This window comes from Nematolebias whitei, chromosome 5 (genome assembly GCF_014905685.2).
Source record: "Nematolebias whitei isolate Nwh7 chromosome 5, NemWhi1, whole genome shotgun sequence".
In the NCBI taxonomy this organism is placed as follows: Eukaryota; Metazoa; Chordata; class Actinopteri; order Cyprinodontiformes; family Rivulidae; genus Nematolebias; species Nematolebias whitei.
In genome coordinates, this window is record NC_056502.1 from 3,572,019 (window position 1) to 3,586,112 (window position 14,094).

At 39.4% G+C, this 14,094-nt stretch overlaps 1 protein-coding gene across 1 annotated transcript in view; it reads right to left on the reverse strand.

Moving 5' to 3' along the window:
• Nucleotides 1–14,094, reverse strand: part of LOC119409801 (retinoic acid receptor beta) — a 29,698-nt gene that overhangs the window by 6,089 nt on the left and 9,515 nt on the right. The window contains exon 4 of the mRNA XM_037676704.1: nucleotides 9,058–9,224. Coding sequence (XP_037532632.1) covers nucleotides 9,058–9,224 — 167 coding nt within the window. The remainder of the gene's footprint in view (nucleotides 1–9,057; nucleotides 9,225–14,094) is intronic.

Here is a 14,094-nt window from a genome sequence, read left to right on the forward strand (position 1 = left end):
TATTGTTGTCGCTGTTGTCCATTGTTGTCATCATTCTTTGTTGAAATCAGGTCTCTCTTGTAAATGAGTCCTCGAGGCTCGATGGGATTTACCGTCTAAATAAAGGTTGAATGAATGAAAATTCCCACACTCTTGCAATATTCTAAACAAAGTTTCTAAAGTAAACACTCTAAAAAAAAAGGCACAGAATGTCGTGATTTCAGCTCCCTGCTCCTGCAAGCCTCTTGGCCACGCCCACTTCTCCGCTTTGCACATTGAACAGTTGATCAGCTGCAGCAGGAAGTTTATCCTGCAGCAGTAAGGGCTGCACAATGGTGCAGGAGGTGTTAAATAATTTAAAATAATTTATAAAAAACACAATTCCATGCCAATCGTGCAGCTCATCCATCAATCAGCCAGTTGTGTGTCATGTCCAATCTTATTTTGAAACACGGCAATAGAACGAGTCTGCGATAAACGAACCGCTAAGCAGCGAGGGACTACTGTATTTACTTTTTTTAATATTACAGAATGTATTTTTATTAAAGAAGGAAACCAGCAGTGCAAGGAAAGACCCTCAGGTGTTTACTGCATGAACCATTTAAACCACCACAATGAAAAATGGTCAAACAGCAGCTTTTGGTGATGAGGTCAGAGGTCAACATGGATTAAAGGCGGCACCATGCAACATAAGGATTAACATATATTCTCAAATTCACAACTAATTTTTCATTCTTTTAGATAATTATGAAGACATGAATCTGTTTGATCGACTCCACTTCTTTTAAAGTCGACGGCCTCCACAACGTTTGCTGTTATTTAGTTTTACAATAACCAAAACAATACCAACAACTGCCATTGATTTTACTACTTTAATATACTGTTACCTCCTAAAATATCTGCTTCCATATTGTCAATAAACGCAACATAAAAAAATCACCTCAACACGCAGTGTGTGGGTGACCCCGTCACTGAGCGAACTGAACAGTGATGTTTGCAGTTTTGGACGTGAGTGTTTTTCTGAACAGGGAATGAAGTAAACCTAAATGTTTTGGTGCAAGATATTCAAGTGGGTGCAAGTTAAACTGGGGGATTAACAGAGGGATTAAAATAAATTCTCGTTTGAGGTGGAGCAGAGTGACGAGTCCTGGCGATGGAGAGAGCTATTTTCTCCAGGCCCAGTGGCGGAGCTGGGGGGTGGACATTGGTGGTTGCTTGCTCACCATAACTGTGCATAACGCACAATTAATTAAATGATTTGCACTCGTAAGTAGACTACAAACCAAACGGAGAAGATATTTAAAGTCCCCACTAAAGTATAAACTACTAAGTACAAATCTTCTTTTTTAATGGTAACAAGGTGACATAAACCGTGAGGTAATTCAGACCTGAATATTTTGTTTTTCATAATTCTGTTTCACTCTGATTAAACTCACTCAACCCACAACTTAAAATAGCTCAGGAATGTTTTTTATGATGCAAAACATTTGATGCCTCCTTGTAGTAAGGTGTAGCTGCTGGGACATTTGAGTCATCGTTCGTGTCAGAGATGGGAGCGTCGCAACGTTTGAGTAACCGTGGCACGTTAGTATTGTTTGCTGATGACAGAGCACTTTTCAAGCAGTCCCTTCGTGAGAAAATCTGCAAATAAAGTTTTTACTTCCTTGTAAGAAACGTGCCTGGAACAGCAGACCCATGTGCAAATGGATATTTAAAAATATGATCTCCTCTGTGTTGTTTAGGTGCAGGAGAGAAAACATCTAATGTCCTTTCTCTGCTTTATTTTTTCACCTTATTGGTTAAAAAAACATGTTGCATGATTATAATAAGAATAAAAACGTGTTGATTTGATTCACTCAACAACCAATCGGATGGTTGGTTCCATCTGTTCATTTCCTTGTTATCCAACCTAACTCTGCCCCATTTATCTGTAAACTGATGCTAATATAGGCCTAATAAATACAGCCCTGATTTTTAATAATGTTCATTTATTTTATTACTATTTATAAGATTGGACAAGGCCAGTCTAAAGATAAAAGTTTCAGCTCTTATGTTTTTTTCACAGTGCGAGAGAAATCACTGAAATGTTTTTACACAAGGTTTTCACAATTTACAGTTTGGATTCTGAAAAGTGAGAGACCCCGGTGTCCAAATATTTATTCAAAACTCATGTTTTCTTACGGAGATTCAGTTCAGTCCAGTTTATTTCTCAACAGAGGTCATCTCAGGGCACTGAACAGAAACACTCACATACATATAAAGTCTGTTAATAACATAATAATAATATTAGATAATAAAATAGATGATATAACTACTCCTTAGGGGGAGTGGTGGCGCAGAGGTTAGAGAGGTGGGCTTGTGATCCGAAGATCGCCGGTTCACGCCCCGGCCCGGACAACATCAAAATTGTGGGTGGGGTAGGTGAAATACCCACACTTACTCTGGGCCCATGAGCAAGGCCCTTAACCCCACCATGTGCTCCCTAAACAGGTCTCTCTTGAAAATGAGTTCTCGTGGCTCAATGAGACTAACCTGGATAAATAAAGGCTAAAAAATATATATATATATATAAGATAATAATATAAGATAATATATAAAATAATAAAATAATAATATTTTATTATCACATAATAAAATTAGATGCATGCAATCATTAAACAATTGGAAAAAAAAAAAATCAGTAAAAATGTTAGTGCCTAGAGGTCCAGGATACAAGCTGAACACCCATAATGGGACGACTTTGGGGAACATTTGGGAGAGCACTGGGTTCTGAGCTCTCCCGGAGACCTCCGTCAAACAGATCCCTCTGGGATGTGTACTCAGTCCTCTACCATTTACTCTGCTGACAAATTGATGACATAACAGTTTTTTAAAAATGTAAACATTTTTTTAGACAATAAGACAAGGATTATAAAAACACAAGCCAGGACTGATTAGATCAAACATCCAATGCCATTTTAGAAAAACCAGAACGACAAAATCAAATAAAGCAAATGTTAAAAATCTGTAACCTTAATGTGAAAATTCAGTGCTGAGTGCCTTTTTAAAAGATGAAAAATTAATTGTGCAAGTTAAACGTGGAAAGCTAAAGCTTAAATTAGCAAACTATCTAAAAGTCGATCCTTCCATCCATTATCTTTAACCCTCTTCTTCCATTTTGGGTCGGGGGGGTCACCGGTGCCCATGTCCAGCAATCACTGTGCGAGGGGCGGGGTGCACCCTGGACGGGTCGCAATCCCATCACAGGGCTATCTAAAAGTCAAAATTAGCAAAACAATCGCTAAAAGCAAAAATTTGCAGACCATTTAGCTAAAAGCTGAAGTTAGCAAAGCTGTAGTTTGATAAAATTAACATAATGTCTAAAAGTCAAAAACTTGCTAAAGATATTAGCTAAAATTGGCAAACCAGTAGCTTAAAGATAAAATCAGCATACTAGTAGCTAAAAACTAAAATCAGAAAAAAACAGTAAACTTTCAAATTAACTAACTTGTATCTAAAACCCATAAAATTAGTAAAATAGAAGCAAATACCAAAATAACAAACCTGTAGTTTAAAAAAACAGTAAGTGCCAACATTTGCCAAAATAATAGCTAAAATTACCAAACTACTGGTAGTAGCTAAAATCTACATTTTGCATCACATAAAGCTCAAATTATAAAAGGAGTATAGAAATCAAAGTTTGCTAAATGGTAGCTAAAAGCTAAAATGAGCTAAAATTAATAAATTAAAAGGGACCACATTAGAAAGACATGAAACTTTTATGTACCTAAATGAAATGTTAGAATAAATCTTTGTTAATTAAAACATTAAGACAAAAATGTTCTTATTGTGAGTAAATGTTTGATGCTGCGTTCACTGGAATCTCAGGAACTTCGAGCAACTTTACTCCCAAAACAATCAGGCGAGAACATTTGTTTTAACATGCGTGAGTTCTGACTGGCCTACTTCCTGGTTCTACTCACAGTTCCAGGCATTAGCCACGCCCAGGACGCTCTGACCAGAACTTTGTGATTAATTTTAATAAAGAACGAGTTGAACGAACAGTAAACGATCATTAGCAGGAAACTTTGCCCAAAGGTTTTCTGGTACTGGTCGCCGTTTGCCTGAACCACAAATTAGGCCTCGTTTTCCCTGATGATGTTTTAATTTCACTTATTTCTTCTAAAAAAAAAACTAAAGTAAGAACTGCTGAAGTTACAGGTTTCATTCACGTGTGTCTGATCGTGAAGCAGCTGAAATGAAAAAAGTCCAAAATGTTTTAAATTCTAACTGGTTTAATATACGGTAGTCATTTATTTAAAGTAACGTTTGAGGATATTTAATTTTTTTATCTTAAGGAATATCAGACAGGAATAGCAAAAATAAGAAATTTGTGTTTACAATAAGTTCATTTTGAATTACAGGTAAATAAATACATTTGGACTTGACTGTTGACTAAATCATTATTTATTTCTGAAACTTGACGGCTCTGGGGCTGCCAGCGTCTCCCTGACTGTCCTGCAGCTTTTTAAGATTTAAATTTATGTTTTGCTCGTTTTATTTGAAATAATCGAGTTATGTGACGCTATGATTCTGAGACCATGGATGCAGTTTTTTTAATTTTATATTTAAAAAAAAAAAACAGCTGATAAAAAGAGTTTTGTTGCAGGTTTTCGCCTGTGCACCATTAAATTCAATGACAGTGAAGGAGGAATGCATATCACCCGCTGCTTTGCATGCTGAAGCTGTAAACAAAGACCTTATCGTAATCTGCTCAGAGTACGTGTTGGGGAGGACTCTCAGCTACTACAAGTTTTAGCTCTGTAAAAATGAACAAGCTAAAGCCTTTTTTGTATTAGCTAAGGTTAATTAGTTGTAGCGTCCATGAGATCGGCTGATTTACTGCACGCACATTTGCACCACTTTTTCCAACATATGTTTATTTTATATATATTTACAAACTGACACTTTCTTAATATTACAGATAATTTATAATAAGTTTTGGCTACAACATTTAGCCATTTCTTTAACATTTTTCTCTTATTCACACTCGTTATTTACTTGTTTAGTCCGTCAAACTTCAGGAAACTGTTCCACGTGTCCAGTTAAGACATGGCGGACGTGTCCTCGGGTTTAAAAACGAACTGGAACCCGTCCACTTCACCGAGCCGACAGGTCCGTCCTCTGATGTGACGTGATCCAGCAGCTTCCAGACAGAACAGGGAATCAGTCTGATGAGCGCTGCGGGAGGACCAAACCCAACAGCCCGTCGGTGTCAGACGAGTGACCGGCGCCGCTGCCTGGCTGACAGAACTTTAATTTGTGAGATCATTCTTCTGGTTAACCCCCCAACTAAGATCTGCTGTTGAGAACGTTGCATCAAACGCATCATCTAAATTAAACTAATCACAGCCTTTTTCCACCACCAGAACCAAAACGTTCGGAGCTCAAAATGTTCATGTTCGTTCCAGATGATTTTTGTGTCGATGCAAATATCAACAGCTACTAGAGAAATGTTGTTTCTTGTGAAAATACAGAGTGGACGCTTATTGCTGAATGAGTTTTGCTGAAAGCTGCTGAAGAAGCTGAAACCAAGCTGGACAAGCTTCTTTAAACTGTTAATGTAAGTTGAATTTAAACAGCCGATGGTGCTGAAAGCAGCAGAAAAACAGCAGAAATGAGTAGAAAAACCGGAACAGAATACAGAATAAGTTGAAATAGGCAGAGAGGCTGAATAGATTACAAAAAAAAAATTAACTGTAAAGTGGCTGAAGCAACCAAAAATAAGCTGAAATTAGCAGAAAGAGGCTGAAAGGAGCACTGGACGTTGAAATTATTTAAAAAAGCACAAACGGTGGAAACTGGCAAGAAAAACTGTACAAATTTGTAGAAAACCCCCCAAAGGAAGCTGAAAGAAGCTGAACCTGAACAACAGCTGAAATGAGCAGAAGGCGGTTGTAAACAGGGCTTGCAGGATGTCTCCATTCATTTTCAATGAGAAAAACATGGCCGAAAAAGCTAAACAAAGAATGCCGATACAAACAGTCACAGCAGGAATGTCCTGGACGAGCCGAACGTTTTCAGGTACGAATCGTTGAACTAGAACAAAAATTGTGGAACGAGTTACGTAGGAAGAACGTTATGTCGGTAGTGAGAACGCTTTAAGGACATTCAAACTGTTCAGACAACACATAAACAGTTTATTGGTGCTAAACCAACGTTTTCCATCTGTTCCTTGTTCTGGACCCAGTACTAATGCTTATGTTCTGAAAGAGCGCTGACCTTTGAGAAACGAGGGGGTCTTTGAATAATCATCATTAAAAGCCTCCACGCCCGTTAAATCCTCTGGTCCCAGCAGACGACCCGACTCAGCACCAGTAATCCTCCCGCTCCTCACTTGGTAAAAAGGTCAACGACTCACCTGTCAATGAACTATAAACTAATATTTATAAACCTGATGCTGTATGTTCATACGTCGACGACTCGTTGTTCTTTTCGTCTCGTTCTGGAGGTCTCGAAGTCAAACAACAACCGAAGGATCAGCGTCGATCGACGTTCACGATCGTCTTCCTGTTTTTATTTCCTGCACGTTTTTGTTGTTGAACTGCGTCTCTGGCTACGTTGTGCTACTTTAGCCATGTGTTTATCAAACGTTCGGCTAATTCAGAAGGCGGCTGCTGTGACTTTTGGCATTTCTAACTTTTATAGTTTTTAAAAGGTTTCACTGTTTTGACAAACAGTTTTGCTGTTGAATGTTTTGAGAAGCCGATTCCTTCAAACTCATTGTTCTCATTAAAATCTGCATCAGCTACAAGCTATGTTTTAGTCTTTTACTGTTTTAGTCTTTTAGCTACCTTTCTGCTACTTTTAGTTGTTTAGTTGTTGACTTTTATTACTTTTAGATTTGAGCTCCAGTTTTGATTCATTTAGATTATAGCTACTGGTCTAATACTTATAACTTTTAGCTCATCTTTTTCTTCTTTTAGCGTTTAGCTACTGTTGTGCTATTTTTAGCTTTTGACTAGTCTTTTGCTCCTTGTTAGCCTTGTGATTTTTTATTTATTTTTTGCTTTTAGATAGATATTTGCTACATTTAGCTTTTAGCTGGTCTTTTGATTTTTGCTACTTTTAGCTTTTAGCTGGTCTTTTGATTTAAGTATTAAACTATACTTGCTTTTTTTAGCCAGACTTTTTTATTTTTTAGCTTTTGGCTAGACTTTTGCAGCTTTTAGCTATAGTTCTACTTAATTATTTCATAGCTAATTATTTGCTATTTTTAGTTTTTAATTCCTGGTCTGCTATTTCTAGCCTTTAGCTACTTTTATCCTTTAGCTACTGTTCTACTACTTTTAAGTTTTTAGTGTTAAGCTAAACTTTAGCTTTTTTTAGCTAGCTTGCTTTTTTTGCCTTTAGCTAGACTTTTACGACTTTTAGCTTTTAGCTATTCCTTTGATTTTTAGCATTAAGCTATACTTTTGCGTTTTAAGCTAGCCTTTTTTTTTTGCTTTTAGCTAGACTTTTGCTACTTTAAAATTTTAGCTCCAATTTTGATTCATTTTGATTGTAGCTACTGGTCTGCTTCAGTGGTTAATTTGAGCCGGAACAAGATCCGGGAACTCTCTCATTCTGACCCGTTCTGTTCCGGCAACTCTTTGTTCAGATCCGGCAGCTCCGCCCCTAAAAGTTCAAAGTCATCGTGCATTTTTATTTTGATTATTTATTAAAAATACAACGAGAGGAGACGTTGCCTTTAGCCCGGCGGACCCAGTCTGTGGATGTTCCAGCTGCAGCACATGTGGCGCACAGTTACACGCTCCTTTGAGGAGCAGGAGAGGAGCCTCTGGGTGGGGGGGTGAGGACGGAGGACAGATGGTCACATTACGCACAGAGACTCTGCGCAGAGTCCTTCTCTTCTCCTCCTCTTCTCCTCCTCTTCGCCTCCTCTTCTCCTCCTCTTCGCCTCCTCTTCTCCTCCTCTCCAAATATTGTCCTCACTCAGCGGCTGCGCACTGAAAAACACGCCCTCTCCCCCGCTCAGACCCCGAAACAGAAACGATCATTTATTCAACAGAATAAATAAATTCCCTGTGGACAGTGCACGTTACGCACAGAAACGTCTCCAGACAGCTCTAGCGCGCGCGCAGCATCAGCAGATGTCTGAACGGCTACATTTCAGACATAATATAAAAAAGCTTACTGTAAAAATACATTAAAAATACAAAGAGAGAAATGTTTGATGTGTTATTCACATTATACGTCACGTTTCAAAACAACGGCGCTGATTTGTCAAAATGGCATCAGTAATCAAAATGTCAAAAAGACAGGATGGATGGATGGATGGACAGACGGACGGACGGATGGATGGATGGGTGGACGGATGGTCTGACAACCGAGAATTGAACCTTCAGGTTCTTCAAACGGTGAAGTGGGGGGGGGGGGGGGGGCACCTGACAGAATCGGTGCTGATGCACACGACCTGCTGTTCTTCTCCAAAACACTAATTTTATTAAGCGTCTACAAATGTAGGTAAACGTTGATGTATAACAACCTGTTAAAATACACCAGAATGCAGGAAGTGGCATCTCTGTTATTCAAAATGTTCTGCCCCGCCTTTTAGCTAGGTATTTGCTGCTTTTAGCTTTTAGCTAGTCTTTTGATTTTTAGCGTTAAGTTATACTTTTGCTTTTTTAGCTAGCTTTTTATTTTTAGCTTTTAGCTAGGTCGTCGTTGCTTTTATTTTCTAACTAAGCTTTTGCAACTTTTAACTACTGCTCTACTAGTTTTAGTTTTCAGATAGTTTTTTGCTACTTTTAGTTTTTAGTTACTGGTCTGCTACTTCTACTCTTCAGCTACATTTACTCGTTTGTTACTACTACTACTTAAAGTTTTTAGCTACCCGTTTTACTACTTGTAGCCTTTAGCTAGCCTTTTGTTACTAACAAATCTTTTCCTGTTATTATCTAGTTTTGCTACTTTTAGCTGATCTTGTGCACCTTTTAGCTCACGTTCTGCTTGTTCCTACTCGTCAGTGACCCAACAGTCCCTCGGTGTCTCCACTTTCCTCCCCTCTGAGGAGTTTCCTCCCCCGCTCAGACTCACTGTGGTGTATTTGCCCAGCTGGCAGAGGGAGGGGAAGGTCTCTCTGTGAGCTCTGCAGATCTTCTCCACGACCAGCCCCAGCTCTGCCGTCAGCTCGTACGTCTCCATGATGGTCATCTTCACCGCTTCCTTCTTCCCCCTTCGCCTGTTCCTGTCGTTCCTCACGGCTGCAGAAAGAAGGAACAAAATGCTAAGAACAGAGCTAAAGTGTAGCTGATGTGGCTGAAGGATCACACTCATGATTCACTTTAACTAAATAAATAACATTAAATAAATCTTCAGTGACATCATGCTACAGTTTGCATGATCTGTTAGCGCTCAGAGCGCATGTTGTTTCAGCTACTACCACACCAAATTTTAGCTCTGTATCTGTATAAACATGTTTAGGCTAAGGTTAGTTAGCTGTGGCAGCCATTTTGAATTCAATTAATTCCACACGATGATCATTTGTAGATGTACATTCAATGCTAGGGAATTAAAAACATATATTTCTGTGAAAATATGATGTGAACACTGAGCGCCGAATGACTGCTGATGTTTGCTGCAAAAGCTGGAATTAAGTTGTTAAAGCTAAAGAAAGCAGAACTCTAGCTAAAAGTTAAAAATAGCTGAAGGCTAACTCAAAGCCAGCAATAGTAGAACTGTGGCTAACAGCTAAAGGCAGAAGAAAACAAGAAGAGAGCAGTGTTTGGAAGAACTGAAGAGAAGAAATGATCTATAAATAAAGTTAATTGTTTAATGAAGTGGTTTTGTGTTTAATAACAAAACTCTTATCTAAAATCTCCTAAATGGGCTGAACGTTTGATAAAAAATAGCACAAAGTGTGCAGAAGTAGTTGACTCAGCGTCAAACTGTCCTGTTTCCATAAAAAAAGCTGCAGGATTTTGTTTGTTTGTTTTTCAGGTCCGTGTCTGTTTGAACTTTGCCCCAGCAGAGCGTAGTTTTCCAGAACGGCGGTGTTTTTCTCGGCTACGGGCCCACAAAGTGCAGGTTTAAAGGCTGGCAGAGATCTGTGTGGGTCATCGTTTAGCTCAGGAAGCACGTGAAGCAGGTAAATATCCAGGTTAGCCTTTCATAACCGCTCCTAATGGTGTCAACACATTTCTGGCGTGTCCCATTGACTCGCCTCGGGCAGCACATGGCCACGGAGCGCAGGGTTACGCAACCACTCGGTCTCTGTTTCCTCCATCCAGCACCGGTCTCCTCCTCCTCCTCCTCCTCCTCCACCTCCTCCTCCCTCTGGATGGCCCACATCCAGTCGTGGTTGTGTAAACACTCCAGGAGCGGTCGCGTTACACACGACCCAAGCATCCAGGGCAGCAGTTACGTAGCGTACATCTGTCTGATACATGTGTGTGTTTATGTAACGCGTACAACCGAATGTGAGGAAGCAACAATGAGGAAACGTAGCTGATCCTCCGGCGCCGCACCGTCACCGATCCCCGCTGGCGCCGAATTAGACGTTCGGCTTATCTGGGTCACGGCTGACGGTTTCTGCTGGTCAGCGTGGCGCTAGAGCACTGCACAATGAAACCTTCCGTACGGTGTTTGGGTGTGGTAAATAACCATTTCAAAAGGTTATTTCATAAAAAGCTTCCTTTAGCTGATCTGACAGCTTGAGGTTTGAAGGAACCAAACGGTTGTATCATTGTGTGAATGTTTCTAACTCTTTCTCTCAAATGAGTTTTTCTTCTGTACGTTTTATCACGTAACTCGTTTCACAATTTTTGTTCCATTTCAACAATTCATGCGTCAAAACGTTCAGCTGCTTCAGGACGTTCCTGCTCTGGTGTTTGTGTATCATATACTTTTTTTAATATTTGGCTTTTTCTGCCATGTTTTCCTCATCGAAAACGAACGGCGCTCTCTTTAAACGAGCGGTTCAGCTTCTATTTTTCTGTTAATTTCACCTTTTTTTCTAGTTTCGCAGCTACTTTTCTCTAATTTAAGCAATGTTTCTGCTTCTTTTAGCTCATTTCAGTTTCTTTCAGCTATTTTATTGCTCCATTTAGATTTTTTTCAGCTAATTTCAATCTCATTTGAGTTATTTTTTGCTAATTTCAGATTTTATTGTAATCTTTTCAGCTTCACTCTACATATTTTAGCTTATTCTGTTAATTTCTGCTCTTTTTAGTATTTTCTGCACATTTGTCATTTTGACACATGATGCCTCGTCAGTAAAATATCATCCAGCAGTAAGAGTCCACGCTGGACTGTCACAGGAAATGACGTTTCTCTAGTTTGGAAAGATTTCTTGACACAATACATCTCGCCTGCTGCCCCTCGTGTTAAACTTAATCCAAAATCTTGCCTGATTTGTTTGTGCCTGGGGCGTGTGACGAGCGTGACTCTCAGCTGCGTTGCTATGGCGGCCATCTTGAATTAGGGTTAAAAACCAAATGAGTCGAAGACGCACAGCCAATGATCATTTTCTGAGAGTTTCACCCAACATGTAGTTTTTGACATGTTTCACCTACATTTGGATGTTACACAGTCTGTTCGTGCTCACAGTACATGTCGGGGATGATTCTCAGCTACTTCCACGTCTAATTTTACCCTATATTTGTAAAAACGACTGAGTTTTAGCAGTTTTTGTTTTGGTAAACTGTGACAGTCAACTTGAATCATGTTGACTCCTTACGCTGATCAGCTGTAGATGTACATTAGTTATATTACCAAGAGTGTTTCTTTCAAATCCGTCCTCTGGTTTATGAGATATTATGCTAACAGCCAGACAAATATTATGCTAACAGATAGACAAATGACCACATGGACACTGGGCAGTTATGTGATCGCCCGCCTTTAATGGCAGCGGGTGATAAAAGCCTGTAGGACTTTATGTCGGGCTGCGTCCGATAAGCTGAACTAGAAGAGGACAGGAGACGGTGTGCTGCCTGCAAGACGAAGCCCGGGGCAGAGTCGTCTCATCCTGATATGTAGGCCACTCACCCAAGGTTTCACCGACTTGGAGCGTCTCAGTCAGAGGAGAGCGTTCAGCTTTTTGCTCAGTGGACTGTACAGATTATATAAGACTGAGTGGTGGGGGGTCGATGGGATTAAATCCTTCGGATGGATGAACTCAAAGAGATGAATGAGTTGAAAGAAGTTAATGAAAAGGAAGACGACGTCCTTTGAATCAGATGTTTGTTGCTCTTTGTGATGGATGTTCATTCAGTGTGTCCTCCAGAGCGGTCTCTCCCGTTTCCTGTTTCTTTTTTATATCTTCTCCAAAAATCTGTAACAATTATAGGAGCTAAAGAAGTCGAGTCAGATTATTTATGTAGCACATTTAAAACAGAAACTGTTACCAAAGTGCTTAAAGAAGACACTTTGAAGACTTGAAGATCTGCTGTGAGACTACGGAGTGACAAGAACTGACAATAATCTTTTACTAAAACGTTCAACTAAAAGTGTTTTAGGCAGCAGTATAAAAAATATTTTAATTACTGTAGAAACTATTAATAATCTTAAGATTCCACTGGTATAAAAGTTATCACGAAAAGAAGCCATGAAATTGAAAAATGTCTGGAGAGTTCATGGATTATGATCAACTATGAGCAAACACAAAATATATCATTATTATATTTTTGTGTTTGTTTATTGTTGGCTGAGTGAAAAGACAGGAAGTTGGTAAAAGCCAGAAGCCCCGAACGATCAAACGTGAGCGTTTCCTCCTCGTCATGATTGGTCGACCCAGATTTTACAGCACCACCTCCACATTAGGATTAATTATGCATGTCTGTGAGCATTTATGTAACATTGACTAACAAGATTTTGGACCAATCGTGTTGCTCAAAACGTCTCCAGTTTAAACTGCTGAGGCGGCCTAGATGTAATCTAAGCTATTTTAAAATATTTGTTTTTGTTTCTCTTGATATGGGATTATCTGGTAGTAGAGCATCATGAATGGATGTTAGATGGTTCACAGCAGAGCTGTTCAATAAACTGCTCAGGGGACCAACATCCAACAAATAAACCAAGTATTACAAGGATCTGTTACCTTTTAAATTTGTTTATTTGCTGCAAAGAAACTTAAATGCAATAAACAGAACCCAGAAGTCTAATTCAAAGAAATGTTATTTCAATTTATTTCCTGCTCATAAAAGTATTAATATTCTAATATTAAACTAATTTTTTTTTTAAACGATACACTATGCCTCCTATTAAACATAAATATTATCCTGCCGTCTCTGACTTGACAAATCTTTGCACAGACCGGTTCTTTCTCATAAAACACAGGTGAAGCGTCCACGTCCTCAGGTGTGAGCTTTTTTTTTCCTCCCTGTCTCTCATCGAGGTGGCTGCTTCTGTCATTCCTCCCCCATTTTTCCTTCCTCCTGCTCTGCTCTCTGTCTGTCTGAAGCGCCTGGTTCACATCTCCCGAACATAAATTAAGATTATGGATCTGGTATCGTGGCCGTTCAACTCTATTGATAAGATTTTTTTCATCAAATCGACAAGGTCCTGGAGAACCGGCGTGTCCAGCTGAGACTCACGCTGTGGGGTACGTCATGGACTTGTGGGGAGTGTGGCAGATGATGTGCCTCTCGGTCTGAATCTGGGTCGGGCTCCAGGTTGACAGCTCTAAAATATGCAGCGCGTTAACATCATGTCCGGAAGATGTCTGTAAATTTAAGCTAAATCTCAGGCTTTGGTTATCCCGTGCAAATGTGCCACATAAAAAGCAGACGTTGGGGAGTAATTTATTTGTTACATGTGGTCCCTAGGTAAAATTAATCCTGTGTGAATAAGACTTTAGACTGAAATATTTGCCATTACAAATTTTCTAAAGGTCTCTCTCACAGGATTTTTCTGATTGTTATTTTATTTATTATTGATATATTTATTAGCGGGCCAGAAGTGACAAGCCCTGGTGCACAGTATGAATGGATGAATGGTTGGTTGGTTGTGTGGATGGATGGATGGATGGATGGATGGATGGATGGATGGTTGGTTGTATGTATGGATGAATGAATGGTTGTATGGATGGATGGATGGTTGTATGGATGGATGGATGAATGAATGTTTGTATGGTTG